Genomic DNA, 27,229 nt, shown 5'->3' with positions numbered 1-27,229 from the left:
AGCTGACAATTAAACCAGATTTTCTTCCTTTTGTTACAGCAGTATGTTTCTGCTTGCTGTAATTTTAAATGAAGAAATGAAAAATTTCATGAACAAGTTTCTGATAAAGATCAAATTTGAGTTTGATAAAAACTTTGATTATAATACTGGAAATGTTCTTTAGTAATTTGTCCCCTTTGTTGATTATAGGTTCGTAGTGGCTGTGCCTTCATGGTTCACGTGTGTCAAGATGAACACCAACTTTACAATGAATTTTTCACAAAACCAACGTCAAAATTAGAGTAGGTGGCAAATGGATTTACATTTGGCTTACAGGTTTCAGTGTAGGGCTCCACAGTAACCTCACATAAGTTGGGAACTATCTATCTTTGCCGATGCTCATAATTGAGTAAAATAGCAAAGGAGTATTACATTTTTAAACTACAGAAAGTTTTTGTTTTCTTTCTGTGACTAAACAAACATTTGGAGGTGGATTGAGAAGAAGATGCCTGGGACCATTTTCTTCCAGAGACAAGTGATTAATTAAAAAAAAACAACAACAACAACAAAAAAAACCTTGTTAGTAGGCTATTTATTGTATTCAAATGCTTTATGGTTGACTCATTGACTACTTAGGTATAATATTGGCCAAAGAAAGAGAACTACTGGGGATGAGGAGACTGGTTTTGGTCTTAGCTCTGCCATTAAAGAGCTGACTTTTAATTTCTCCAACTCCCCTGCAAATTGTGGAATGTAGTTAGATGGTCTCAGAAGTTCCTTCAACATTGTAGTGATGTAAGACTTAAGGGGAGTACTGGTCCTCTCTCCTAACTAAATCCTGTTCCAAAAAACACCTCACCCAGCTTCCTATATTCCCTCTTAAAAACTTTATCTACCTCATTTGCACTCATACTGCGTATAATGACAAGTTAAGGAGGAAATGAATTTTATTTTTTGGAAGTAGCCTCTATATTTTACCTCTGTAATTATGAAATATATACAATTTTTATATTTTTTTCATTATTGTTTTTCTTCCTGCATGTGCAATACAGTATTTGAGCTTTTTCTCTCATTTTTTTATATTTAAAGCACATGTCACCAATATTGAAAAGATTTTTTTTAAACTGTTTTACTTTTTGCAATAGAATAAGCTAAGATGTCCATTGGCCTAGCATATAGATGTGTACCCAAAAAGCTTTGGACTTTCAACCTGCCATTAACTTATGAGACTTTTGCTCAGTGACTGTCTGAATCAAGGAAAAAACGGACCACAAAGGAGCACAGAAGTTGACTTGCAAAGTGCCACACAAGCACAAAAAGTTAAAAACCAAACCAATCCTATGGGGATTGATGACATTTTGTGCAAAGAGCGCAAGAACTTGATCATGTGTGAGCCTTGAGGTTGTGGCTGTTTAACACGTGTTGAATGTAGAACTTCCTTGTACCACACTATTAAAAGCATATAACATTGATTGTTCTGGCTCCAACTCCATTATCTTTGAAAGCAGAAAAAAAGGTCAAACCAGGGAATGCTATTTCCCATTTGTTTTGAAACCCAAGTTTTTTTTTCCTCTTCTTTTTTCTTTCATAATGTGACAACTAACTAGTTCAAAATGCTAAATTGGGTTAGTGAATGATTGTCGTTGTAGGCTTATGGGACATGGATCACTACAAGAGCCTGTTGTGATTTGTGAATTTTCCCCCCCCTCTTTTTCCTAGAATTTTTTCACGTTTTTGATAGTCTATATTTCACTCAGAGGTTATTTTTTAATTCCTTTGAATTCTTTCATGTTTTTGATAATTGATCCATATGCCTTATGATTTGACCATGCATCCCTGTGTGGTTCCTATATGTATCTCTGTATCCTCCTCAGGGGAAGAATGTGCTTTTATTTTGTAATGAAAAGTTTTAAGTTCCTTTTGAGAAAAAAAAAATTTGTAAGGATAAGAAATTTGCTGCCTCCCGGTATCCAGAGACTGATTTTCTTGCAGAAGATGTCATGGAGATGCCTGTGGAGACTGCATGCTGCTGCAGGAGTTTCTGAGCAAAACTGAATGTGCAGAACTGAACTTTGGGGGGGGTTAAATATATTTGTTTATATGTACTTTGTTGTACGAAAGGAGACTGCCCCCTAATTGGTTTTGTTCTTGCTTCCCTTTTGTTTCCTTATCTCCAAGTTGTATTTTCCCTGTGTAAAATTGTATGTACCTTAATTATGTTTAAAATGATCCATTGGGGAGATTGGTCTCCCCAAAGGATCATAGGAGGAAATGTGCAGATGGAAAATTTGCAATACCTGAGCTACATTCCCAGAACCCTTTTAAGTTATGTTCTCATTTTACATAAGGATGTTTAGGAGATAAATCTGGCTGATACCCACACTGTGGGGCTCTTCCCCCTGCTTATGCTTTTGGTAAGATGCTGCAGGTGTGAGTCTCAGTCTCTCTTTGCTCTGCTCACTTGACTGAAAGAACCTTTTTTTCTTTCTCCTCTCTTTTAATTATTATTAAAAATTCTACAGTGTAAAAATGACTTTTTCACTGTGAAGTAGAATATTAGGAGGTTAATATTATTCTTTTGAAAATATTTTCATTGTATGGAAAAGAAAATGCAAAAAATGTAGAATAAAATAAATTCCATTTTTTAATGAGATTGTGGTTTTTAATGGTAGTAAATTTTAATAGCTTCTAAGCAGTGCAAATTGGTTCTGAGCTGTTATAACTTATTTAAGATTCCTCAAAACTTTCATATGTCATTTTAGATCATTGATAAGAAAATATATTACAAATGGAGAGAGCATTTTTGTTCATGCTTAGATTAAGGATTAAGCTTCTTGTGGTTTTGTGCTAGTAAGGGATCTTGGAAATGTTGTTTTTAATAATATCTTTCTTTTTTATTGTAGTGAACTTTTGGAGAAACTGTGTGTGTCCTTGTATGATGTCTTCAGGCCACTGATCATTCATGTTATTCACTTGGAGACCCTGTCTGAACTTTGTGGAATTCTTAAAAATGAGGTGCTTGAGGATCATGTACAGAACAATGGTAATTTACAAGTAAAAATCAAATTTTCAAAGTTTTTTCCCTTGGATGAATAAGTGAAACAAGAAGTCTTCTCCACAGTATAGATGATGAATTTTTTGAGTTGCTCTTCTAACTAAAATTTTGTTGAATTTTTTTTAATTGCCAATTTGAAATGCAACTATATATAATATTTAGGCTAATTCTGAGTTTATTTTACAAATGAATTAGTGGAATACTGACCATGAATTAAGAGACCTGAATCCTAATTTCAGCCTTGCCACTAACTAATTTTGTGACCAGGAAGAAGTCACATTGTCTGGATTTCAATTGATATATATCTATAAAATAAGAAGTTAGATAATTTCTAAGGTCTTGTTCAGTATTTTTTTTTGGGTGAAATTTGCAATTTGAGATGTTATTTCATTAATTTCTGCCTCATTTTCTTTAATCTGTCTCAGCCTTTCTCTTGCTTTATTGCAATGGCTATCATTCACAGAATCACTTTCTTGCACTAATTTTGCACTATTTCCCAAGTTTTTTCTACTATTTTTATCTGCAGCCTCTTCCTCACAATTCCTTCTACCTCCAAGTATCACACTATGGGCCTGGCTTCATAATTACCTTCTAACCATATCTGAATACTTTGGCTTTGCTCCAGTTTTTATAGCATTTTGCATTTCACTCAGATCAGGAGCTTGTTGTGAGGACTTTTAACTTGCAGTGTGAACAGCAAGTGGATTTCTTGTACCTAGTTTCTGCATTATGTTTGTTAGGACTCTCATGTTTTTTCTTTAAAAAGCAGTTTCTAATCAGGTGCCCATTCCGGTGACAAAAGAAACACTCCCTAGATTCTTTTTGCACTGATCTTGCCTGGTAACTAGGTTTCTGGGAAACAGGTTTTGTGTATGTTATAACCATGTTCAGATTTTTAATTTCTTCAATTTCCTTCTGTTTCAAATCCTTTTCAATCCTCTCTAACTTATCTTTCAGGTCTTGAACTTCCTTACTCTGATCTGAATTGTTTTCATATAGGTAACCTGCAACCTCTCAATTCAATTAGGGAAACTGAGTTATATTTAGAGAAATAGTTCTTGAATATTCTCAAATTGGGTGTGCATCCCCTAAGAAATCGTCTACGAATGTGGCCAGCTGTCTCTTCATTATCTGCTTCTAAACCTAAGATTGCCTCTGCCCTCTGACAGATGGTCTATATATGTGGCAGGATGTTCCCCTTTATCCTGCCTGATCTTATCAAACTTGGACCATGCACTAGGTTTGGAACAGCATTGCTTGATGGCTTGCAGTAAGTCCTCCCTGCACCTTTTCAGATAAGACATGCTGGTTGGATTGACAAAGTCCATGTCCCCTCTTTGATCTACAGTAGGCCAGATGGTCAAATTTTGATCAGATCTAGTTATCTCTAAAAACTGCCTTTGTTCATGGGGGATGAACAGTTCTGATCAAAGGAATTCAACATCCTCAAAATCTGGATCAAAGATCCTAAATGCCTGTTTAAGTTCCTTGTGGGATTTAAAAGGATTGTCCACAAACTTTGGAAAACGGCATTTAATGGCCTCAAGGTCCTGAGGAGTGAATTGTCTATGGACTTTTGAATGTATCACACCAGCATTAGTTGTTAGCTTGGTGACCTCCTTCAATGGACATATTTTCTCTGGATCACTAGCATCCTGATTTTCATTTCCACTGCCACCTTCAGTTTCCTGAGGTGCATTCTCTGATTGCCCATTGTTCTTGCCCATAACTAGATCTAGACCTTTTTCCTTAATGAGTTGTTCAAATACTGCCTTAATCATCTTGTCTAAGTTGTTGTCAATGGCCATTATCTTCTTTGCCTTATGGGGTACTACAAATCTGAAAACTTTCTTCACTTGGGTTAGAGTCTGCAACACAGCCATAAAAATTATATATACTTGTTCCAGGACTTGCCAGAGAACCAATTCATTTTGAAAAGGCATTTGTAACACAGTCATTGTCAAGTTGCCTACATAATCCACAGTTTCCACTGTCATTTGAGTCAGTTTGCTGTATAGAATGTGGTAAACCCTAAAGCAAGCAATGGCTGCGATGACCACCACCACACCAAAAACGACTTGTTTAAACATCTTTGTCTCTCTTTTCTTTCCTGCCTGTGGGATTGTTGGGTACAGTCAGACTAAGGGTGCCACTAGAAATAGAGAATGTAAACTGAGGGGAAAGCGTTTCTTTTGCAATGACTGCTCTCCTCTGGCTTATGACTAGAGAGAGCTGCTAAGGGAACCTGAAGCTGCTTGGTTGTAATGGAGGTAGGAATGAGAAATGCTGAGGGATGCTAGTAGAGGGATGCTGCTACAGGGGACTGTTGCCACACAGAGATGCTGATAGACAGGGGAACTGCTCTGGGGAATGCTCTGGGGTTCTGCCTACTGATCCCTATTGATGGCAGATGGATCAGTCTCTTCCCTAATCTCCCTTTTTCACTCCCTCCCTTTTCCTACCCTCTCCTTCCTGTCTCCCTCACCTCCCAGTTCTTCTTGAGGCCTTTGACTTCTTCCCTCCCCCCTGAGTGAACTATAAAGATACTCTTTCTTTTCCTTTTTCAAGTCAAGGGGTTTATTGGGATAACAGGATGGGAAACTGAGGTTATAGGGATGAGGATGTCCCTAATCTAAAATGAGGGAGAATTTAGGGTTTGAGAAGGTAGTCTAGTCACAAACTGTGACTCTAAGATAGTTAGAGAGATGGAAGACAACAGCTTTTAAATCTTCTTTCTTCTTCTTCACAAAATCAGCAAGGTCTCTCAGCTTAACCCCAGAGAGAAAACAAAGTTCAAAATCTCCTTCAGCCTGGCTTTCCTCCAACTTTTGATCAGTCAAATCTCAGAGAGAACAGAGGTTTCCCCTTGATCAGAGTACCCCAAAACCAAGTCAGCCCCACAAGGGTCTTTCAGCCAGGTTCAACCTCCAGCGAGAGTGACTCCAAGTCCTCTCCCCCTGGTCAGCTCAACTGTCAACTCCTGGGAACATTCCATTTGGAACCTTCTTGATTGACAGGCAGGTCCCCAGCGTTGGTTCTTGCATCTTGGCTTACAAGTCCTCTCTCTCCATGCCTCTACCACATTGGTTAGATATTATCTGATTTTGAAACCCTAGGGGTAAGACCCTTGACTCTGAGGAAATCTAGGTGGATCCAAATTTGTATTTTAAGGTATTGGCAAGAGAGGGTAGTAATATCTTGATTGCATAAAAAGTTTATTTCTCTTCTGGGCAAATTTGGAATTAAATATGAATGATTTCTTTTTTGAGTCTCTGTAACATGGATTAAAAAATTAGGTGAATAATGATGTAAAGGAAAAATTTATTTTACGTTTTAAATACTTTTAAGTCAAGACTTCTTAGATAGATCTTGAACATTTTGGTATAACACTTTATTGCTAAGAAGCTGCCTGAATAGAGAATTCTTTTAAAACATTACACACAATACCTCTTTTTTCAAATTATGAAAAAGGGAAAGTCACATTTTGGATTTGAAGTACACATCCAAGTGACAGATTTTGAGAGTACTGCATATTGTTGTGGCTTAGAAGAGCTGATTTTACTAATCTTGCCCTGGCATTTTGGATGAATACCTCACAAGCAATTGTTTTATTTCTGGAGGTTTCCCACCCCCACCCAAGTTGTCCTTAGGAGACACGATACATATATTGTCCTTTAAAGCTTCCTTATTCTCTGTCTTGTTTTGCATTTTGACTTTATTCCTTTCTCAAGGAGACATCTTAAGCTCAGTATCTATGTCTACAATTATTTGTTATCCTTCCTTCAAACCTACTTTTTTCCAAATTTCCCTGTTTTCTCTCTAAGGCACAACTATTTCTTCCATTCTTATAGGATCAAAACCTTGGCATATCCTTGATCAATCATTCTTCTGATTGATTTCACATATCCAATCAATTGCCAAATCTTGTGTTCTTACCTCCACAGCATCTCTTGTCTTTCACCATCCCCTTTCTGTCTACTGATACAGTTACTCCCTTATTTCAGGTACTCTTGCTCATATTATTGCAGTGGATTCCTAATTGGTCTCTATGTCTCAAGTCTCATACCACTCCAGCCCTTTTCTGCCTTCATGCTAAAGTGATTTTCTTTAAGCATAGTTACACTCATGTAATATTCTTGATCAACTTCAGTGGCTTCCTATTTCTCTAGGATCATATATAAACTCTGTTTTTCTAAAATATAAAAACTCTTCACTGCCTTGCTTCAACTATCTTTATAACTTCTTTGTATGTTACTCCACTTCCCACATTCTTCAGTCCAGGCACACTGGTCTGCTTTTCTATTTCTCACCCACCACACTCCCTCTCTTGTCTCAGTGCTTATCTGCTTCTCAGCTGTTCTTGCTACTTGCAATGTACTTCCTTCTGCCTCCTTCAAGATGCAGTCCAAATACCATCTACTACAGAGATATCAAATTGTCAAAGGGCAAGTGGGCATCTGATCAGACTAAAATGTAATAGGGCAATGTTTAACAAAATAAATTAAAACACAGAATGACACATTGTTACTGTGTGGTTTCCTAAGTCATTATGGGGCCTGCAGAGTCCTGTTATGTTTAGAACCTGACATCACTGTTCTAGATGGGGCTTCTACTCAAACCCAATTCCTCAATTGCTAGTGGTCTACCCTTCAAACTATCTTGAATTTAAGTAAAGTGTCCCAAAAATCTTATAGTAGTTATACTTTTACAACTTCAGAAGTATAAACACTTTAAACTTTTAAAAAAGCACATCATTTTGAAAGTTAATGAAATTTAATTTATTTAATTTTGTGAATTTTGAGTAAGAGTTGGTCTTTTTTTTGTTGTTTTCATTTTTAACAAGGCAGGTACCTTCTTTTACATAGTACATATGACAATTTCTAGATGAAGTTTTCTCAAAGCAATGGATCCATAGTTTGTTTGGCCTCTTGATTTAGTTCCATTAATTGTACTTCTTCATGTGGTATCACTTCAAAACTTTAGCTGTTGCTGAAAGTTTTTACAAACTTAGAAAATCAATAAATGGTGGTGTGAAGATAGAATTCAAGGGGGGGACAGTGCTTGTGGCCTTTGGGGGTTTGGACTAGTAAGTGACTGGTGAGCTCTCTTACCTAGTGGTTAGCTAGCTACTAAGTAGGGGTACTTAAGTTCTTGATTTGATTAACTAAAAATAGACAAAGGGAGAGTTAATTCTATCTTCATAGTGGTCACATTGAATATTAAAAAGAAAGATCAGTATTTAATATATGTAAGTAATCTTTCAAAACTTTTGTCAGTTTGCAGCATTATACTTCTGAAGTTCTTGAAGCTTAAAACTGCACTAAGACTTTTGGGACACACTGCATTTTGTATTCTGTATATATTTCTATTTGATTTTTTTGCCTTCCCTATTAGAATATAAGTTCTTTGGGTGTAGAGGTTATTTCACTCATAATATTTGCATCCCAAGTGACTAGTCTGGTGCCTGGCACCTAGTCGTTACTAAATAAAAAATGTTGCTTACTTGCTTCTTTTTAAGGAGTTAAAAGCATAAACAGTGTTGATTAGGAGTCAGAAGAACCTGAGTTTGAGTCCCTGCTTGGTCATTAACTAGGTCACTGAGGCTCTTGGTCTCCTTTTTGATCTTCTACAAAATGAAGAAAGCAGCACCTTTTCTAAAGAGTTGGTGTGATGATCAAATGGGAAATAAGAGGGCCATGAAAAGGAATAAAATGCTATTCAGGCATAAGGGTGCAGTTTTACTAGTAGAATGACTTTTTATTAAGTTTTCATAAGGAGGTTTATGGGCCATTTTAGTTGATTTTTAAAATAGTTAAGGGTATTGACCATTGACTTTCCTTGGGGTTATTGAAGTGAGTCATAATGAAAACCATAGTCTTTTGAAGTAGGTTTTCTGCTAAGCCACTACACCATTTATCTGGATGGTGTAGTAAATTGTTTTAAAAAATAAATTCCTATAAATCTTAAAAACTGAATTTTTTGTTTGTCTTTATCAGCTGAACAGCTTGGGGCATTTGCAGCTGGAGTAAAACAGATGTTGGAAGATGTACAAGAACGACTGGTCTATCGGACTCACATTTATATTCAGACAGACATTGCTGGATATAAACCAGCCCCGGGAGACCTGGCTTATCCTGATAAGTTAGTCATGATGGAGGTAAGACTTTTAATTTATCCTTTGTTTCATTTTTAAAGTAGTAGCTTACCACGAGACAGGCTTTTTCCTTTTAGTTGTCACTCAGATGTACTGTCATGCGAGATAAACCTGATACGAAGTATCTGAATTGAGATTCTAAAAAATAATATTGGGCTGTAATGAACTCAGTAGAAATACTCTATGCTAAATTGTTTTCCTTCCAACAAGTTTTTATACATTTCTTGCTCAGTTCTTCTCTTCATATCAGGGGACATACATGTTATCCCCAAACAGTTCAGTGACTTGTGTGATGTTTGGCTCTATAAATTGTCTGGGTTATTCAGTAGGTGGCAACAGTAGAGAAGCAGTCTTGTGGATCTGTAGGAATTACCACTTTTCTAAAGAGAAATTCTTGTAGGTATGCATGGCCACAAGGAACATGGATAGCAGCATAATGCCATTCTGTCCTCGTACAGGGAGAAAGGGACATTCTCTCCTTGTAGATCACTTGTGTTTATAGAAGCCTGACTTTTCTCAACCCTCCACTCCCAGGCTCTCATGGCACCCTATTAACTTAATAGTTAGCTTTAAACTCCTGTTTTTGGCCTTTAAGTCTCTTCCTACCTCTAGTTTTATCATGCTTTACTTCTTCCCACTCACTCTTGTGGTCCTGCATCACTGGCCTGCCTATAGTACTGGAATAGAGTCTCTGTTTACACTGGCTCCCCTCACCCCTATGTCTGGAAGGTTTTGCCCCTCCTGTTACCTCTCAACTTTCTTGGCTTCCTTCAAGACTTAGCTCAAGCTTCAAGACTTACCTACCTTCTGCAGGTAATCTTTCCCAGTGACTCCAGCTTCTAATGCCTTCCTCTCTTAGAGTGCCTTCTCTCTATGCTTTGTATGTATGGAGTTATTGATGGTGTAGATATGTCCTCCAATAGATTATGAGCTTCTTGAGGCTATGGAGTGTTTCCTTTCTTTGTATTCTCAGGTGCAGTACCAAGTGCATGGTAAGTGCTTAATAAAGATTGGCTGGTTGAGAGTTTGTGGTCTCTAGAACCAAGATTCATTGGATCCCTTTGGGAAAGGTAGTAGTATCTCAATTAGAAGTTAATCAGGCATGGAAGAGTTTAAGTGACTGGTCTTAGAAGGATTAGTAAGTCAGTAAGAAATAATGCTAGAAACCAGTACTTCTAATTTTCAGCCAGTGCTGTAGATTCCTCAGTACAGTATCCATCCAGACAACAATTTTGGTTCATAGAAAGTTGCTTTTTGAAGTATTTTTAAAACTATGAAACCAACTATAAAAAGGCTTTATTTAATCCCTACTAATATGTTAGGTTGACCAGCATTTTTGTAAGATATTTGGCTCGTCACATAAATTTCATTGTGCCATTTAGTCATACGATTGAAAGAAGAATTCTTTCCTTTTTACTTGGATTAATGAGGTAAACTCAGAGTAAGAAATTAAAAGTTTATTAAAAGTCTGTTGATGGGCTTGTCTCACTGGAGATCAGTCTGGATTTCAGGGTTTCAGCTTTTTATAACAAAATTTTCATCATGAAATGGACAAATTTTGATTGATTCCCATCAGCAATAAAGAGCCACTGGTAAATATAGAGAATCTTTTTTTTGGGGGGGGGGGTTTGGCAGTTTTATTTAAAATACAGTTACATATAGAAAATATCCAAACAATGCAGACCACAAAACTAGCATAATGAATTGTTCTGAATAGCATTAAAAACATTTCTCTTGCTTGGTTAAAAAAATTTTTTTTTGTAAATTTCTCATTTTAAGTGAATCAAATGATGTCCTGTTTGTGGAAGGTGGAGAAGGGAAAAGGGGAGAAGAAAGGAGGGATAGGTGGGAAAGGCAGTGGGGAAGAGATGGATGGCTGAGTCCTTAATAAAATCCTTGCTCCTACCCTCCTTTCCCACCTCTGGAGTCACTGTATCCAGCATTAAATGCATGTCTTCTAAAGGTCTATCTGGACTTAAAGTCTCCATAGCTTCCTTGGCCAGTTCTCTCCCCTTGTACCCACTCTGCCAACACTATCTCTCCTCCCCACTTCCATACCGATGACTCTTTACTAGTCTTAGCAACTTAATTCCTCCCCCAGAATGTGACACTGTATAAGTATGACAAAAGAGGGGTTTGACTTGACTTGCCTTCTTGACAAATTACCTCCCACCAACACTGACCCACAGAGTTTGGGAATATAGTGGGTTAGAATCAAGATATTTTTCAATGATAGAGTGTAACTTGAAGGGAAATGAACCTTTTATGGTCATTTTCTTATAAGCCTTTTTGTAGATTTGTTAAACAATTTAAACAAATTAAATGAAAATTAAGCTTATTTAAACAAAAAATAAACATAGTTATCAAAGGCAATATCATTCAAACAATTTTGTTTAGAAAGTAAGATAATTTTTGATAAATGTAAATTTTACTAAGTGAGCAATTTATTTCTTTTCATTATTAAATTTAGTGTGATTTCTGCTAAACTTTTTGAAAATTTATTACAAAGACAGCCATTAAAAATCCTTAATGAGGTTTTGCTGATTTTAAATTGGCCTGGAGTATGATTCAAAGGTAACTATTTCTTTGGTGTTTTTTCTGTTATTTATAGAGATTATGTGCTATGTTCTATGCTTTGCACTGGAGATAAAAATACAAATGAAAGGAAAGACAGTACATGCCCTCAAGGAGCTTAAATTTTAATGAGGGAAGACTAAGCATAAAAGGGAATTGAGATATGGGATTAGTGTTTGCAGAAGTCTGAAGAATTAAAAGTAGAGCTGGGAGAGGAATGATTGATGGCAGGCTTGGGCCCTCCCTAAAAATGGATGTTCCTGGATGAACTTGACAACCAGGGAGGGCGCCTGAAGGGACAAAGGGATCTTGGAGTTGAGAAGGCCAAAATAGTAGAGATAATTTGCAGAGTAGGAAGGCAACAGTTGAGTCCTGTAAAAAGAATTACAAAAGTCAGAACTAGATTGGGATAGGAAAGGATCATTCAGAATTGGTGATTTCACTCTAGAATCCTTGTGAAAATCAGCTGTTAACTAGCATTAATTTAAAGACACTTGGAGGTGAAACTATAGAGAAGTATTTGATGGTTAGGAAGGAGTTAAGAAGGTTGTCTGATTTTGAGAAGTACTTCTTATTTCAAGGGAATGGAGGAAGCAATAAGCCAGCTTGCTTATTGTAGTCAGTGTGTGTGTGTATATATATATATATATATATATATATATATTGTTCTTTTGGTTCTACTTCCCTCTACTTCAATCTATGCAAATCTTCTCATATTTTTCATATGTATTATTTCTTATGACACTAATATTCCATTTCATTCAGGTGCCACAGTTTTTCTTGCATTTGTTCTCCAATTATCATGTGCCCACTTTTTTTTCCCAGTTCTTTGCTATCAGTGATAGTTTTGTTATGAATATTTTGGTACATAATTGTATCATTATTCCTACCTTTTCCTCAATAGGGTGTGTGGCCTTGAATAAGATTGCTGAGCAATGAGTATAAATAATGATATATAAATAAATAAATAAAAATATATAAATATATGAGTATAAATAAATAAGTTTAAATATATGGTCACTTTTCTTGTGTTATTCCACTTTCCTGTCTAGAATGTGTTGGATCAATTTACAGTTTTACCAACAGTATATTGTTAGTGTGCCTTTTCCCTCCCACAGCCTCTCCAATATCAGCTTTTCATCTTTACCAATTTGTTGGTAACTTCAGAATTGTTTTGATTTGCATGTCTCTTGTTATTCATTATTTGGAGCAGCTTTTCAATATCATTAGTTATCAGTGATTTGTAATTCTTTTTAAACCTTAATGTTTTTTGGTTTTATTTTTCCATTTGGGTTGATCTATCTTAGCTATCCAACTTGAAATAGTGATATTTGATGCAAATATTTTTCCCATCCAGCAGTACCAATTTATGTTTTATTATTCCATCAAATTTAAAATTGTGTCTTTTTTCTGATCACTTGAAATAATTGGATAAAAATCTCCCTTCCTTATAATTGTGAAACAGAAATAATTGGAGAAGAAACTTGTTTTTCTGGGTTTTTAAAAGTATTTTATCATGACACTTGTATAAAGATTGACTCCTTTTTGCCAAAATGTGTGTACTTAATTTGACTATTTTTTATTTATATTTAATTAATCTCTTATAGATAGCATTTCCAGAATTATATCTAATAATAGTGGGGAGAATAGTCATCTTTGTTTTACTGCTATTTGTGCTGGGAAGGTTTATAGTGTTGCTTCATTGTAGGTAATGCTAACTTTTGGCTTTAGGTCAGATTTTATTATCCCTTACTTTTTCTCTTAATGCCTTTGTGAAAAACAGCTATTTCTAAGAGAGCTAACCCAAGAATAGAGGTAAAGGTGTGGGTCAGGCAGTTTTCTTGTGTTTCTTGGCAGTGGATCAACAACTTTCTGTTCTGATTTGCTATCCATTATGGAATGAAAGAGCATGAATGAGTAAAAAAGCATTCATTAAATACTTACTGTGTGCCAGTCACTCAGCTTCCCTAAGTCATGTTCAATTGTTTGCTGGAATCATCACTATTAACCTACTAGTTAATTCTGGAATTTATTCTTTTTAGATGTTAGAGGAAAAGGTACAGTAATCATTCATTGACCTTTATGGTTTTTGGAAAACTGTAAATATAAGCACATTCATAGCTGTTTAAATAAATATCAATTAATTAAATTAGAATATTTTTCCATGGTTACACGATTCATATTCTTTTCCTCCCTTCTTCCCTCCCCCCTCCCTGAACTGGCGAGCAATTCCACTGGGTTATATGTGTATCATTGTTCAAAACCTATTTCCATATTATTAATAGCAGTTTAACTTTAAAGAAAAATGGTTGCTTTATTTTTGCTTCACATCAGAACTGTTAAAACTTTTGCACAATAAAGCTACTTTCAGAATGGAGGGAGAAATCAGCTTTTGGATTGACCAGTTTAAATTTAAGCTTACACAGTACAATCTTTATGCTTTACCATCTTTCAATTTCAGATGTTCAATTTACAAACTTAAAATTGGAATCTGTACTTTTTAGATGTTATGAAACTTTAGCAAATTGAGTCCGTGTATTTGGATTTTGAAAGTAAATGTAATGCCTATAGATTTTTTGGAGAGAATATTGATGACATTTGTTTTGATTAGCTTTTTCTTTTTTTTATTTCCTATTTTCTCTAAGCCAGGTGGGTTGGGCAAAATAGATTCTCTTATTTAGTACAGTTTATTTTATTAGCATGCTTTTTTATATAGTGAAAAACTAGACCATCCTATGTGCTGTGTCTTGCTAAAAGCACCATTTTAATGGTATGCTTTTTCTTTCTACAGCAAATTGCACAGAGTTTAAAAGATGAACAAAAGAAGTTACCCTCAGAAGCCTCATTTTCAGATGTCCGATTAGAAGACACGCAGTCTAATATCCTAAATAAATCTGGTATGTCTAGAAAGATATTTGTTAAGTCTGGTGTCTTATATGCACTAGGAACAGCAGCTTCTCTGTCAGCAGTAGAGTGAGGAAGATCAGTGGGTGAGAAGCAGTGTGATGTCGAAGGAAGAGCCCTGGTTTTGGACCTCAGTGTCTTTATTACTGTTATAGCTTGGATGTGTCAGAGAGACATGCTGGGGGAAGAAGGGAAGTGAGCAGTTAGCTATCATCCTTTGACTATTCTGCAGTGCCCAGCCCCATTAACCTCACACTAAGCTGAGGAGCACATCAATACACAGTAAGATTGATGCCTAACTGAAAACATTTATATAGTCACTTCATTAAACCTTGATTTCAGGGTCAGTTTTCTTTCCTGTGCTTTGTTTTGAAGAAGTGATTCTGGATAGATCAAAATCACATGTAAAAATTACTTATAGTGCATGATATTCTAAACATTGCCTACTCTAAAACTTTCCCAGAACTTTTCTAGCTTTTCAGTAGCTTTTTTTCAGTTTGAGAATTGTGGAAAATTATATTTCAGAATGACTTTAACAAGAGCTATAAATTTTGAAGTAATTGTTATTACTTATATGCAGTGTTTGTTCAAAACTGTCAGATCTCCCAGGAGCCAAAGAAAAGCCTGTGGCTCTGTGATGAATTTGTGAAATGAATAATTCTGTGAGGTTAGCAATAGGAAAGATACTTCCTAAGAAATCCAACTTCCTCAGTGTTTTCTCACAGGATCCTTAGCTGCCTGCAAGGCTCAGTTTGAGAGGCCTTTCCTCATTCCCCCAGTTGTCCTCATGCTACTTCATACATATTTTGTGTTTACTTATCTGTACATAGGTTGTTTATGTTCCCCCATGGAAGGTCAGTGCAGGGTCTATTTTTGTTTTTTCTTTCTATCTCCATTGCTTAACATAGTATATGGCCAGAATGGATGTCTAATAAATGCTATTGAATGAATATTCAATATTATAACACAAAATTGTATTCCCATAATGTTGTGTAATTAGAATTTTGTACCCTAGGACTCTGTTTCCCAGAATCCCCCTTTCATCCTCTCGTTGGGAGATAAAGTTTCTGTAACCTGCCCCTTCTCTCCTCTCCCACTATGGCAGTCAGGAAAGCTTCTCTTTACTCAGATTCTTTCTATTTTCTCTACTTCAAGTGATTATTAATACATCTTATAAAATATAATACTTGCAGTTATTAGATATTAGAGATATAGGATATTAATTTTAATTACTAATTTTAATCTTATATTTCATATCATTGTCTCCATCATTGCTTAGTACTTTTTTCTTTTAAAAAAATCATCTATTGCTTATTCATTTATTTGTTTATATATTGTAAAGATTAAAATTTAGGGGAGACTAAGGCAGGTAGAAATTAGTTTCTCTCTGCAAGGAGTATTATATTTTTATGAGGTTTATTAAAAGTTAAGGTTTAAAGAAAATACAAAATAAGAAAGCACATGCCTAGGCCAGAGAGGCCTAGACAAGATAACCTCACATCATGAAAGAGACGTGTCTGCTCCAAAATGGAAATCCAAAAGAGGCCGAGCCTATTCACAACCAGGTTTAAATACTCCATCTCGCTCTCGGCCCAGGTGAGAATTCAGTGAGATTAGAGGGCATTCTGGGGAAGTGGAGCAAGGATTTCTGGGGATTGAAGTCCTGGATTCGAGTCTATTTTTACAATATATATAGTATAAATAATAATATATATATGTACATAAAATTGGATTGCCTCTGTATTATTGCCAGCTGCAAGCTTCTTAGTGACTTCATTGCAACCAGCTAGTAACAAGCCACTTAGACAAAAGTAATGTTACCTTTGTATCTAGGAAAGCTGAATTTTGTGGCACTAAAAAGTGCCCCTTATTGTACCACTCCTTGCTCCCATTTGCCTTTCGGGACCCCTCCTGCCTCTTCATGCAGCTTTGAAGGATAGGTATTTGCCTATGGCAGATGATATGAAGAATGACTCTCTAAGACTGTTGAACTCATTAATTATCAGTGTACTTTTGGGTAGAAAAGGTGTTCAGGATGGGGTACACTTTGTGGGCATTGTATTTATCACAAGTCTTGTGTTTATATGAACATTTAATTTTAAAATACTAATACTGACATGATTTGTCATTCCTTAGTAGAGTTGCTGATTAAAAGTGAAACTTTGTTACAATTTGTAACAATTTCTTGTTAATATAAGAGCAAGTGAAGATCTCTTAAGGGTTTATGATGTGATTCTTCCATGACGGACACCCAGAATTAAGAAATTTGAGTGGCTCTTTTATATTTGGTCCCTAGGCCCAGGAGAACCTCTTAATCCTAGGCCACAGACCACAATTTCACCAGCAGATCTTCATGGAATGTGGTATCCCACTGTTCGAAGAACTCTTGTATGTCTCTCCAAATTATACAGATGCATAGATGTACGTATGTGAACTTTAAACTCTTTATATTTCATTTTTTTCTGCCATTTGAAATACCTAAATTTAAATTTATTCTCAGAATTGAGAGCAATATTTTGTTAGAACCATAAGTAACATCCAGGAGTATTGGGATTAAGAGGGCCATTAGAAGTTTTCTTCTCAGCTTTTTCATTTAGAAACAAAGAAAGCAAGACATGTTGAAATCTATCCATTGTCACATAACTAGTTAATTGAATTAAGGTTAGAATTTGTCTTTTGAATCTATGTCCAGTATTCTTTCTATCACTTCCATTTCCTTTCAGCCCCACATATCTACAGTAAAAGAAACCCATGTAAAAGAGAATTACTTTTTTACACTCATGTATCTGAATTAAATCATTAGAAACAATGCTAATAATTTAGATCCAAATGATACTCACCTTGAATCAGCATTTTCAACAGGTAGCTCTTTAAACTCCAAATTGCTCAGGATTCAGAAAAGAGTGATAGGTTTAGTTGTATATTTTTGTAGGTAAAGGATGTAATTTTTTTAACATCCTGTTTAATGACATGATTACAATTTTCTTCAAGATTTATTTTACTTAATGCTATAATCTACAAAATAGCAATAAAAATGTAAAATATTTTAATATCATTTTTACATATTATCTATTTAAATTTATAATTTCATGTATTGATATCAACCTCAGTCACACTTAAAATGAAAAGACTTAGATAATGAACTAGTTAGAGAAAGAAGCAGTTGTGCAAATTCCATTAGTTAAGAACAATATGTAAGAACAAAGAGTAATTTCCTGACTTCCTATGATTTTCCTTATGCCTTGGAAATGTCTGAGGTCTTAGAATCCTAGAAACTGGGGAAAGCGCAGATTTGTTCTATAAGAGTAAAATGGAAAAATACACTGTGGTTACATTTCTTTTCACCTATATAACTAGAATTACCTATTATTGGTAGTTTTGGAACTGTCAGAAATGTCTTTTTCCCAGCATCTTTTACTGGAATTAGATCATATCTACTTTGTTAGAGATGCCTAGGCTTCTTGCTGAGGATCCTTTCTACTGAGAAGCTTGGCTGTGAGATAGAGAAACCAGAAAAGGAATATTAGGTGTGATTAATGATGAAATTGAATAGCAGGTATTTTGCATTTTGGTCCATATAACTGCATTTAAGTATTCGTGGAAATAAAAGATGCCTCCCGAGGGTAGCCAAGTGGTAGAAATCTTTGCTTTTGAGGGATGTATAGAAAATTTTGCTTTTAGGAGTGGATCAAAAACTTGTATCTTTGTACTGAGTAGCACTAATTTCTTTCTCCCCATAATACCCAGTACTCCTTCTTTCTAACTGAGTGCCTACAAAAGGCAGCCAATGAGGAAAAATGCTTTCTTTTGAACTTTTTAATGATTTTCTACTTAAATAATTACTTAAGTCTTTTCCTTAAGTTAAATTTGATTTGAGTATTTAATCAGTTTCAAGGACTTTATTCCAAGATAAATATGTATGCTCTTTGTTAATTGGAAGAAAAAAAACACTGTGCTGTCAGAGTTGGAAGGGATTTAGATCAGATAATTAATAAAAATTAATCAGATATTAATAGAAAATAAAAAGTAAACCCAGAAATGGAAAATAGGTTGCCTCAAATCTCATAGCTCTTAGAAACTAGCCAGCATGGAACCTAAGATATTTTAGTCATTGTACTTGTATGTTTGATCCTTGTCACTCATTTAAAAAATCAGGTATGAAAGGAAAGATGTTTTTGTTTTTTGTTTTTTACTTTATAAATACCATCTTATATTTCATTGTTTTGTTTAATGTTGGATCAATACTTAACAGACTTTATTTTACTCCACCAGAGGGCAGTGTTCCAAGGATTATCCCAGGAAGCATTGTCGGCTTGCATTCAGTCCTTACTAGGAGCTTCAGATTCGATCACCAAAAATAAGGTTTGACAAAAAGTGTTAGATGGAAATTTGTGATTCTTAGTGGTATTGTGGATACACATTCACATGCAGGGACAAAAGCTACAAGTTATCTGACTTCAGAATGTAGTTCCTTGTTGGGCTCTGCTGCCTGTATGCCCTGTGAGAAGAATGGGCATTTTCTTGTAATACTGCCATAAAGCCAGTGTGATAAAATGTATATAACCTTGGTATTAAAGAACAGGATTAAAAGAACCTGCACAACACTTATAGAAAATGATTAGAATTTTCTTGGCTAATGCAGTGGAGTGAATTCACATATCATTTTTAAAAATTCAGATATAATTGGGTATTGATAATAGTATATTTTAGCTGTAGCTGCCCTTTTTTCTCCAAGGATGTCTATCTTACAAAATGTAATTAGTTTGAGCACTAATCATTTGCCTACTTTCTTTGAATGTTATAAATCCCATAGTATTGAAACTGTGTTTATATTCCTAGCCATTAGGGAAATTAGACTGAATGATTCTTTATTTGTTCCATGTCTGTAGCTTTCATGGGGCAGCAGCTATTTTAGAAAACAGAATGGGGAATTTAATTTAAACTTTTTTAGGGTTTATTCTGGGTTTTCTAATAGGGTTAGTTAAGGATTGTTCTCATGAGCAGCTAGGTGGCACATGGATAGAGCTCTACGACTGGAGTCAGGAGGACCTTTGTTCCAGTCTGACCTCAGACACTTCTAGCCATGTGACCCAGGGCAAGTCACTTAACCCCATTTGCCTAGTTCTTGCCTTTTTTTATCTTAAGATTTTTTACTGATATAGAAAGTAAGGGTTAGAAAAAAAGATTATTCTCCAAACAATATTGGAGTTGTCCTTCCTACTAAGGTTTCAACCAGACAGTTTTTCTACTACCATTTCTCCCCCCCTCTTTTTTTTTTTTACCTTGGACATTTCCAGGAAGAAAGAGATACTTGATTGCCACTGTGTCCCATCCCTGTAGATGGCAGTTATTTCAAGTGTGGAGAGAACTATAGGATTCTTCTCTCTCTGTGATTGTGGCTCCTTTCACAACCCCTTTTCATGCCTCATGAGTGTCTCATTCTACCTTAATTCCAGGCCTGACATTTTCAAGGTTTCATGTCAGCAAAAAGTAGTATTGCTCCTCTCCCAAAACATTAGACATTTTGGACCAGCTCTATCATTTTCCATGCATATTCTTTTTCCAATTTTATATCTTAGGGAGCCAGGGGGTTGAGATTTTGATAGGTGTACCAGAGAGGATAAGTTTTTAGACACAGCTAAGATTTAATCAATTTACATCTACATTGGAACCACTGATATATATTTTCTACCCATATTAGTGGGGTACAAATGATACTGGTCTCCCATTTTACTTCCCTATTGCTGGAGACAGAAGAAGGACCCTGGATTTTCTTTTTTCCACATTTTAAGCTTGTGATTATCTTTAGACACTCATCGCCATACAGCTCTATGAGGGGCTTAAGTGGATGAGCAGACAATCAGTTTGATAAGCACTTACTTTTTAATTTATTATCATGGCTGAAATATGTCATATGCTTTTTGGTATTTCAGCCTTTCAAAAGATGTCTTATAAAAGTAGTCTTGCCCTTGTATATTTTTTTTGCCTCCTGAAGTAACTCTCAGAGTCTAAGAAAGCAAATATGCCACTATACATTGGACCACATCAGCTTTGTAAAATATACTTTTAAATTTCATTAGTTTCATCTTAAGGATTACTTTTAAAAATTAAAAAAAAATTACTTTTCCTGGTGTAAAAATGGAGATTTGAACCCCAGACTTCAATCCCCAGAATTCCCTATAATCACACCTGAGTCTCCACCTGGACAAGATCACAATTAGTATTTAACGGGCTCTCTGCCTCCCAGGAGCCTCTTCCTCTACTCGGACATTGCAAGATGTAGTGAGTAAGCTATGAATGGGCTAATCAGCTCTAGGCACGTGGTTTATTATTTTTGTATCCTTGATTTCTAATAATCTTTAATAAACCTCATAAAATATAATACTTTTATTACTAGAAGCTAATTTAATTTTTACGCTGGTGCCTAGTACAGTATCTTGCATGTAGCAAACTTAACAAATGAATGCTTGTTGTTGTTGGGCTGAGTTCCTGTTTACCTGACATTGCATAAAAGAAAACACACAACTACTTTGTTTTGTACTGAAAGTGTGTGTGGAATGGGGGAGTAAAAGTGGGTAAGTTTTTTTGATGATTCTAAGTGCTAAAAGCTAAAAAATTGCTTTATAAAGAATGGATAATAAACTTTTTCTGTTGTTTCACAAGAGATTACCCCTCAAATTTCACATTCCAATTTGATTAGCACCAATAGTACATAGACTCCCTTTACACAAAAAGCAGACAGCAATTATGTTTTGCTGCAGAATCTGTTATGTGTTTTGAAAGAAAAAAATTGAATTATAAAACTCCATAAATAGATGAAGGAAAGAATGGAAAGAACTTTCAAGGAAGATTTTAGTTATGTGGAAAAGTTCAGAGCCATGGATAGATAATCTAAAGTGTTAAACACTCTTTATTGTTAGAGTGTTTCTCTTCCTAGTTCCAGAGCTGTATCTGTGTGGAAATAGACAATTCAAACAAAATAAAGAAAAACACATTGCAGAGGTCTGACTTGAGAGAAATTGACAGGATGTCCTGTCTCCCTGTTTATCTCCTCTGTTTTCAGATCTATGCTTGGTGGGAGGAATATAAATATATATTATATATACTCACCTGTATACATACATATATATATGTATGCATGCTAAGTCTCAGCTGCATTTATAGTATGACTAAAACAAAGCTGATGGCTCTCTTCAGATTTATTTTTTCATACTTTTTCTGGGCAGGAAAGTAATTGCCTTGTTTTTACCAGATTTCTTTTCCTGCTCTATTGGATAAAAAGGTCTTAAATGTAGATTTCAATAAAGAGTTTGAGGGCGAAATTTTCCCATATAATTTTCAACAGGGAAAGAGTTTGGGGACCCAGAGAGGTACTACAAAACTATGTGGTTTAGACTAAGGATTCCACATCTAGGTGGGAATACTATTTATTGAAATATGTTACTTTCACCATAGTCACCTACATATTATCTCTGCTTTTGTGTTTCTACTTAACCTGACACAATAATATTTATGTTACTATGCATTTTCCCCATTTCAATTTAGACCCAGGTTGATGGACAGCTTTTCTTAATTAAGCATCTTTTGATTCTTCGTGAACAAATTGCTCCATTCCACACTGAATTCACCATTAAGGAAATTTCCCTGGACCTTAAGAAAACTAGAGGTACTTCATTGTCCTGGCTGCATAATTGGGCAGATTTAACCTGTCCAGATATGTCAGCTTAGGGTATAGGTTTATTTTATGTTCATCTGCAATGTTTTCGCATGCTTGCTGAACATTTTACTTGCTTGTTCTTATTGGGTTGCAGATACTCTTAATTGTTTCTCATATTCTATAAAATCTGCTTCAAAGGGAACCACATTAGAACATGTCTGTTTATTTAATGTCAGCACATCCTATAGAAAAATGAAGGGGATGGGTGGGATATGACACTTTCATTTCATTTTTCTGTATAATAACAGAGATTGTTTAATTGATTTTCATTTCACTGAATTGATTAGTGCTTTGATTGAGTTAATCAGCTAATCATTTTAGTAGAAATTTAGGAAGCTATCCCTCAGCATGGGTATAATAGTTTAAGGAAGTTTAAGGGTATAAAGTTTAAGGGTATAATAGTTTAAGGAAGGAAGAAGACTAGTCCTTCCTCTGAGATGAGAAAGAAGGAGCACTACTATGTAAAGATATAGAATTTTAAGGTACGGAGTGAAGAGTGTTAAGGAAGCTTAATTGGAAAAACCCAAGAACTCTTAATTTGATATGTCTAAGAATATCTTCTACAGCATTCCTGAAAAGGGTCATCCAGCTTCTGTTTAAAAAGCGGCAGTATTTGGGGACTTGAAGTCTTAAGAGACATTGCATGAGGGGGCAGCTGGGTAGTTCAGTGGATTGAGAGCCAGGCCTAGATATGGGAGGTCCTTTAAATTTGGCCTCAGACACTTCCCAGCTGTGTGACCCTGGGCAAGTCACTTAACTCCCATTGCCTAGCCCTTACAAACACTCTTCTGCCTTGGAACCAATACACAGTATTGATTTCAAGATGGAAAGTAAGGGTTTAAAAAAAAAGAGAACAAGAGAGACATTGCACGACATTTTGTGGATATCTCTAATTCTTTTCTCAGAGAATTAGTTGTTCATTCATACATTCAATAATTCATTCATTCAACTCCCATACATTGCTCTAGGCCTGAGGGCAGATCCACAAAGATAATTTTGATAAGATTCCTTTCCTCAGCTGAAATCTAGCAGAGAGGTACAGCACATGCATGAGTATGCAATACTGGTATAATATATATACAATAATTACATAAATATGATGGGCCTGTGAAAAAGTGCTATGAGAGATCAGAGGAAAGAGATTACTTGTAACTCAAAGATTTGAGAGGGCAATTCAGGATGAGAAGGCAAAGGAAGTAGGTGTTGAAGGATGGGATAAGATGTCAAAAAGTAAAAATTTTAAATGAGCAGAAGTGTGAGGAATTGGTTATGAATGAAGGCATGCAAGTGGGGTTTTATGAAAAGTATGTAGAATTACTGGCTTAGAGTATAGGATATTTAGAGTTTCAAAACTCAAATAGAAATGGATCCTTATAGACTTCACATTGACTTAGAAAACCACAAATTAACATTATCAATGTTTCATTGTGTTTTTATTTTGTTAAACATTTACAGATTATATTCTGATCTGATACAAGGCTTCCCAAGTTTGACATTTTTGATGGAATGAACAGAAGTCTGAAAGTTCTGTGTGTCTCTATTGGAGCATAAAAACTCCTTGAGAACAAGGACTATTTTGTTTTTCTTTTTATATTCATAGTTCATAGCTAGTGTCTTACACTCATTAGAAATCTAAATAAATTTTGAAGAAGTTAACATTGGCTAGCTTTCATTTTAGTTAAGAGAAGGTAGGACTGATGGGAAAAGAGGGAGGTTGGGGTTAAGGAGTGAAATCCCAATATGGATTTTCTACTTAATATTTGTGGTATATGATTTGATCTGTTGTTTAGCTAAATCTTTGTTATTACAGAATACTATTTACTAAGGGTTGTATTATGCTTCCTTTTGTTCCAAAATGGCTTGCTTTCTAATACAGTGGGTGCCCTTTGGTTCAAGTATCCTTAATGTGTATGGGAGAAGCACACTCACATTCATATCCTTTGGACTCAGTGTGTCTGGAAAGGAACTCTCCCAAACCACATCCTTTTCCTTAAGTTTGCCTACTTCTCTTAAGCATATTGTTCTTCCGTTCACCTAAGTTTGTAGCTTTGGAGGCATCCTTGCCTTTGCCTTCTGTCTTACCTTCAATATCTAAGCACTTGGCAAGTTTTGTTGATTTTCCAACCTTAAAATCTCTCCATCTCTGTTTGTCTCTTGCTCTTGTATATTTCTCAGTGTGTCTCTCTGCTCACATGAACACTCACCACTCTAGGACAGGCCTTAATTATGTTTGAATAGACCATTGCAATAGCCTCTTACTCAAACTTTTTTGTTTCCACTCTCTCCAGTCCATCCTCCAGACTGCTGTCAAAATAATCTTCCTAAAATACAGATCTAACCATGTCCTAACCATGCCCAGGTTTGTCTGTGCCAGAAGAAACTTCACTGGCTCCTCTTGTCTAGAGCATATTACACAAACTCATTAGCTCATCATTTAAAGCCCTTCTTAATCTGACTTCAATCAGCCTTTCTGTTGATTATACTTTATATCCCTTCATTCCCCTGGTGTTTTTTAAAGTCATCACTCTGTGTTTTTGCACAGGATATCTCTTATTCCTGGTGTGCATTCCCTTTTCCCCTCTGTCTTTTGGAATCAGAATTCTTTCCTTAGACCCTAGGACAGTGATGATGAATCCAAGGCATGAGTGCCAGAGTTGGCATGGGTAAGAGTGGGGCAGGGCATTGCACTTGGTATTGGGGAGGGGGTTTAGAGGGGTGGAACACATGTTCTCTAAAAGGTTTGTCATCACTGCCCTAGGTTGTTGGTGCTCACTTTCCACTTCTCCCTTCTCAAGTATCTCTTTGTATTGTATCATCTCAGTAGAAAGAAACTTTTTTAGGGGAGGGACTGCTTTTTATTTTGTCTTTGGATTCCCAGCATCTAGAACAGTGCCTTATAGTCTGTTGTACTGGATTCTCCTTACCTACTATATATAGATTTCTCTCAGATAGCCAGATTGCACCCTATAACCTAACAACTGATCATTTTACATGATAAAATTTCTTTTCAATATTAGGTGTTTTAGCAATGCTTTTACTGTGAAGGTTTTTAACTAGATGGGATTATAAAGCATAAGATTAACATTAATTATTCTGTTTAATCTCTCCTTTTTAGCCTATAAATTATTGCTATTTTATTCTAGTTCTTTGCATGATAAATTATTAACTGTAATTAATGTTGAGGAATAACAAACATTACATAGGCCTAAATTTGTCAGAATTTGACTTGGAGCTTAGTTTTCACAAAATCTATCCATTCAAAGCATAAGTTGGTAGGACTTCATTTACTATGGAAAGAATTCTTTCAGGAAATTATTGAAAGATATAAAAAGGAAAAAATAGCACCAAGGAGCCACTTACTAATATTTTGTTGTGAGTGCTTTTTTCCAGGAGAGAGACAGAGACAGAGACAGAGAGAGAGACAGAGAGAGACAGAGAGACAGAGTGTGAGTTTTTTTTTATTAAGGGAAGAGTCAAAGGCACAGTGCTGTATACTATTGTGTGCCTGAAAAAAAAAAAACACAGCTGGAAGTGTGTGAAACTTTGCTTTTTTCAGAAGCAAAGCTGTTAAGAAATAGTCTTTTCTTTCTAGCTCTTTATATGCTGCTATCTTGCTGTTTAAGCTTCTGGCTTCTCATAACTAACTCTCACAGCTTATTGCATTTGAACATCAATGAGACCTTAGTATTTTGAGTAGATTCTAGTTAGCCTGGAGGTTAAGGGTTAAATATGTCCTTATGGTGTTTTTCCCTGGCTGACATATAATTTTATTCTCTCCAATTTCAAATGAATAAATTTTTGTGCCAGCCAGAGTCTGTAGCTGTGAAGTTGGGTAAGTAGTTTTTTCTTCACCATTATACAAAAACCAATTCTTGCTTTACAGATTAATTCTTCTAAAGGTCATAGTATGGCGGCTATGTAGTTTATGTGTCGTTAATGAAATTTTTAATGAGATACACTGCATTTATCCCATTTTCTTCATTTGGAAATTATGAAATTGCAATTGGAAGTCATTTTAAAATTCTGACAAAAAATACACAAAGACAATCATTATTCATGTCCATGTTTTCCTTATTTTTTGAGAGGAGTTAATTGAACTTGGCTTTTTAAAAAACTTTGTGGTTGATATTAAGGAATAAGTAGTATTTGTTGTCCATCAAAACAGCAAAACAGATCTTTGTTTAGGAACTGTTAGCTAAAACTTAAATGTTTATAGCATGGGTAATTTTGTTTCACAGATGCAGCATTTAAAATCCTGAACCCTATGACCGTTCCAAGATTTTTTAGACTGAATAGCAACAATGCCTTAATAGAGTTCTTGTTGGAGGTGAGGAGTCTGTTTACTTTGGGGGGTTGGGGAGGGGAGGAACTACATTCATTTAAATGTGTGTGATTTCTAGGTACATAAAAATAGAAGGAAATTGTTGTCTTCTTTTTAAGGGTACTCCTGAGATAAGAGAACACTATCTTGACTCTAAAAAAGATGTAGACCGACATCTGAAGTCAGCTTGTGAGCAGTTTATTCAGCAGCAGACCAAGCTGTTTATAGAGCAGCTGGAGGAATTCATGTCAAAGGTATAAATATTGCTGCCTTTTTGTCATTGAAAAATAATCCTTAGTTTCCCACATATCCCCTTTTATTTAATCATCCTTTTGTGACATCTTTAGCAGTCAGATATCATGAACCAGAAGTTTTTGATGTCCATCTTCTAGATAATAGTATACTATTATCAGAGCATTTAGTCTTGAAAAGTTTTGGATATTTCAGGATTTTAAAGGAAAGTGCAAATATTAATTAGTTGTGCTAATTATAATCGGTTTCATGATTATGCATGCAATAATTATC

The 27,229-nt window shown here is 35.4% G+C and overlaps 1 protein-coding gene across 2 annotated transcripts in view; it reads left to right on the top strand.

The window, feature by feature from the left end:
* COG3 (component of oligomeric golgi complex 3) overlaps positions 1–27,229 on the top strand; it is a 67,672-nt gene that overhangs the window by 21,723 nt on the left and 18,720 nt on the right. For both annotated transcript variants that reach the window (XM_003341839.4, XM_056807352.1), the window contains 9 exons: positions 190–281; positions 2,883–3,022; positions 9,031–9,191; positions 14,554–14,659; positions 16,963–17,087; positions 18,939–19,028; positions 22,212–22,332; positions 26,622–26,710; positions 26,824–26,958. In XM_003341839.4, the coding sequence (XP_003341887.2) occupies positions 190–281; positions 2,883–3,022; positions 9,031–9,191; positions 14,554–14,659; positions 16,963–17,087; positions 18,939–19,028; positions 22,212–22,332; positions 26,622–26,710; positions 26,824–26,958 (1,059 nt within the window). The remainder of the gene's footprint in view (positions 1–189; positions 282–2,882; positions 3,023–9,030; positions 9,192–14,553; positions 14,660–16,962; positions 17,088–18,938; positions 19,029–22,211; positions 22,333–26,621; positions 26,711–26,823; positions 26,959–27,229) is intronic.

Source organism: Monodelphis domestica, chromosome 8 (assembly GCF_027887165.1).
Source record: "Monodelphis domestica isolate mMonDom1 chromosome 8, mMonDom1.pri, whole genome shotgun sequence".
In the NCBI taxonomy this organism is placed as follows: domain Eukaryota; kingdom Metazoa; phylum Chordata; class Mammalia; order Didelphimorphia; family Didelphidae; genus Monodelphis; species Monodelphis domestica.
Note: the sequence above shows the minus strand (reverse complement) of the source record. Positions and strands in the feature narration are given on the sequence as shown.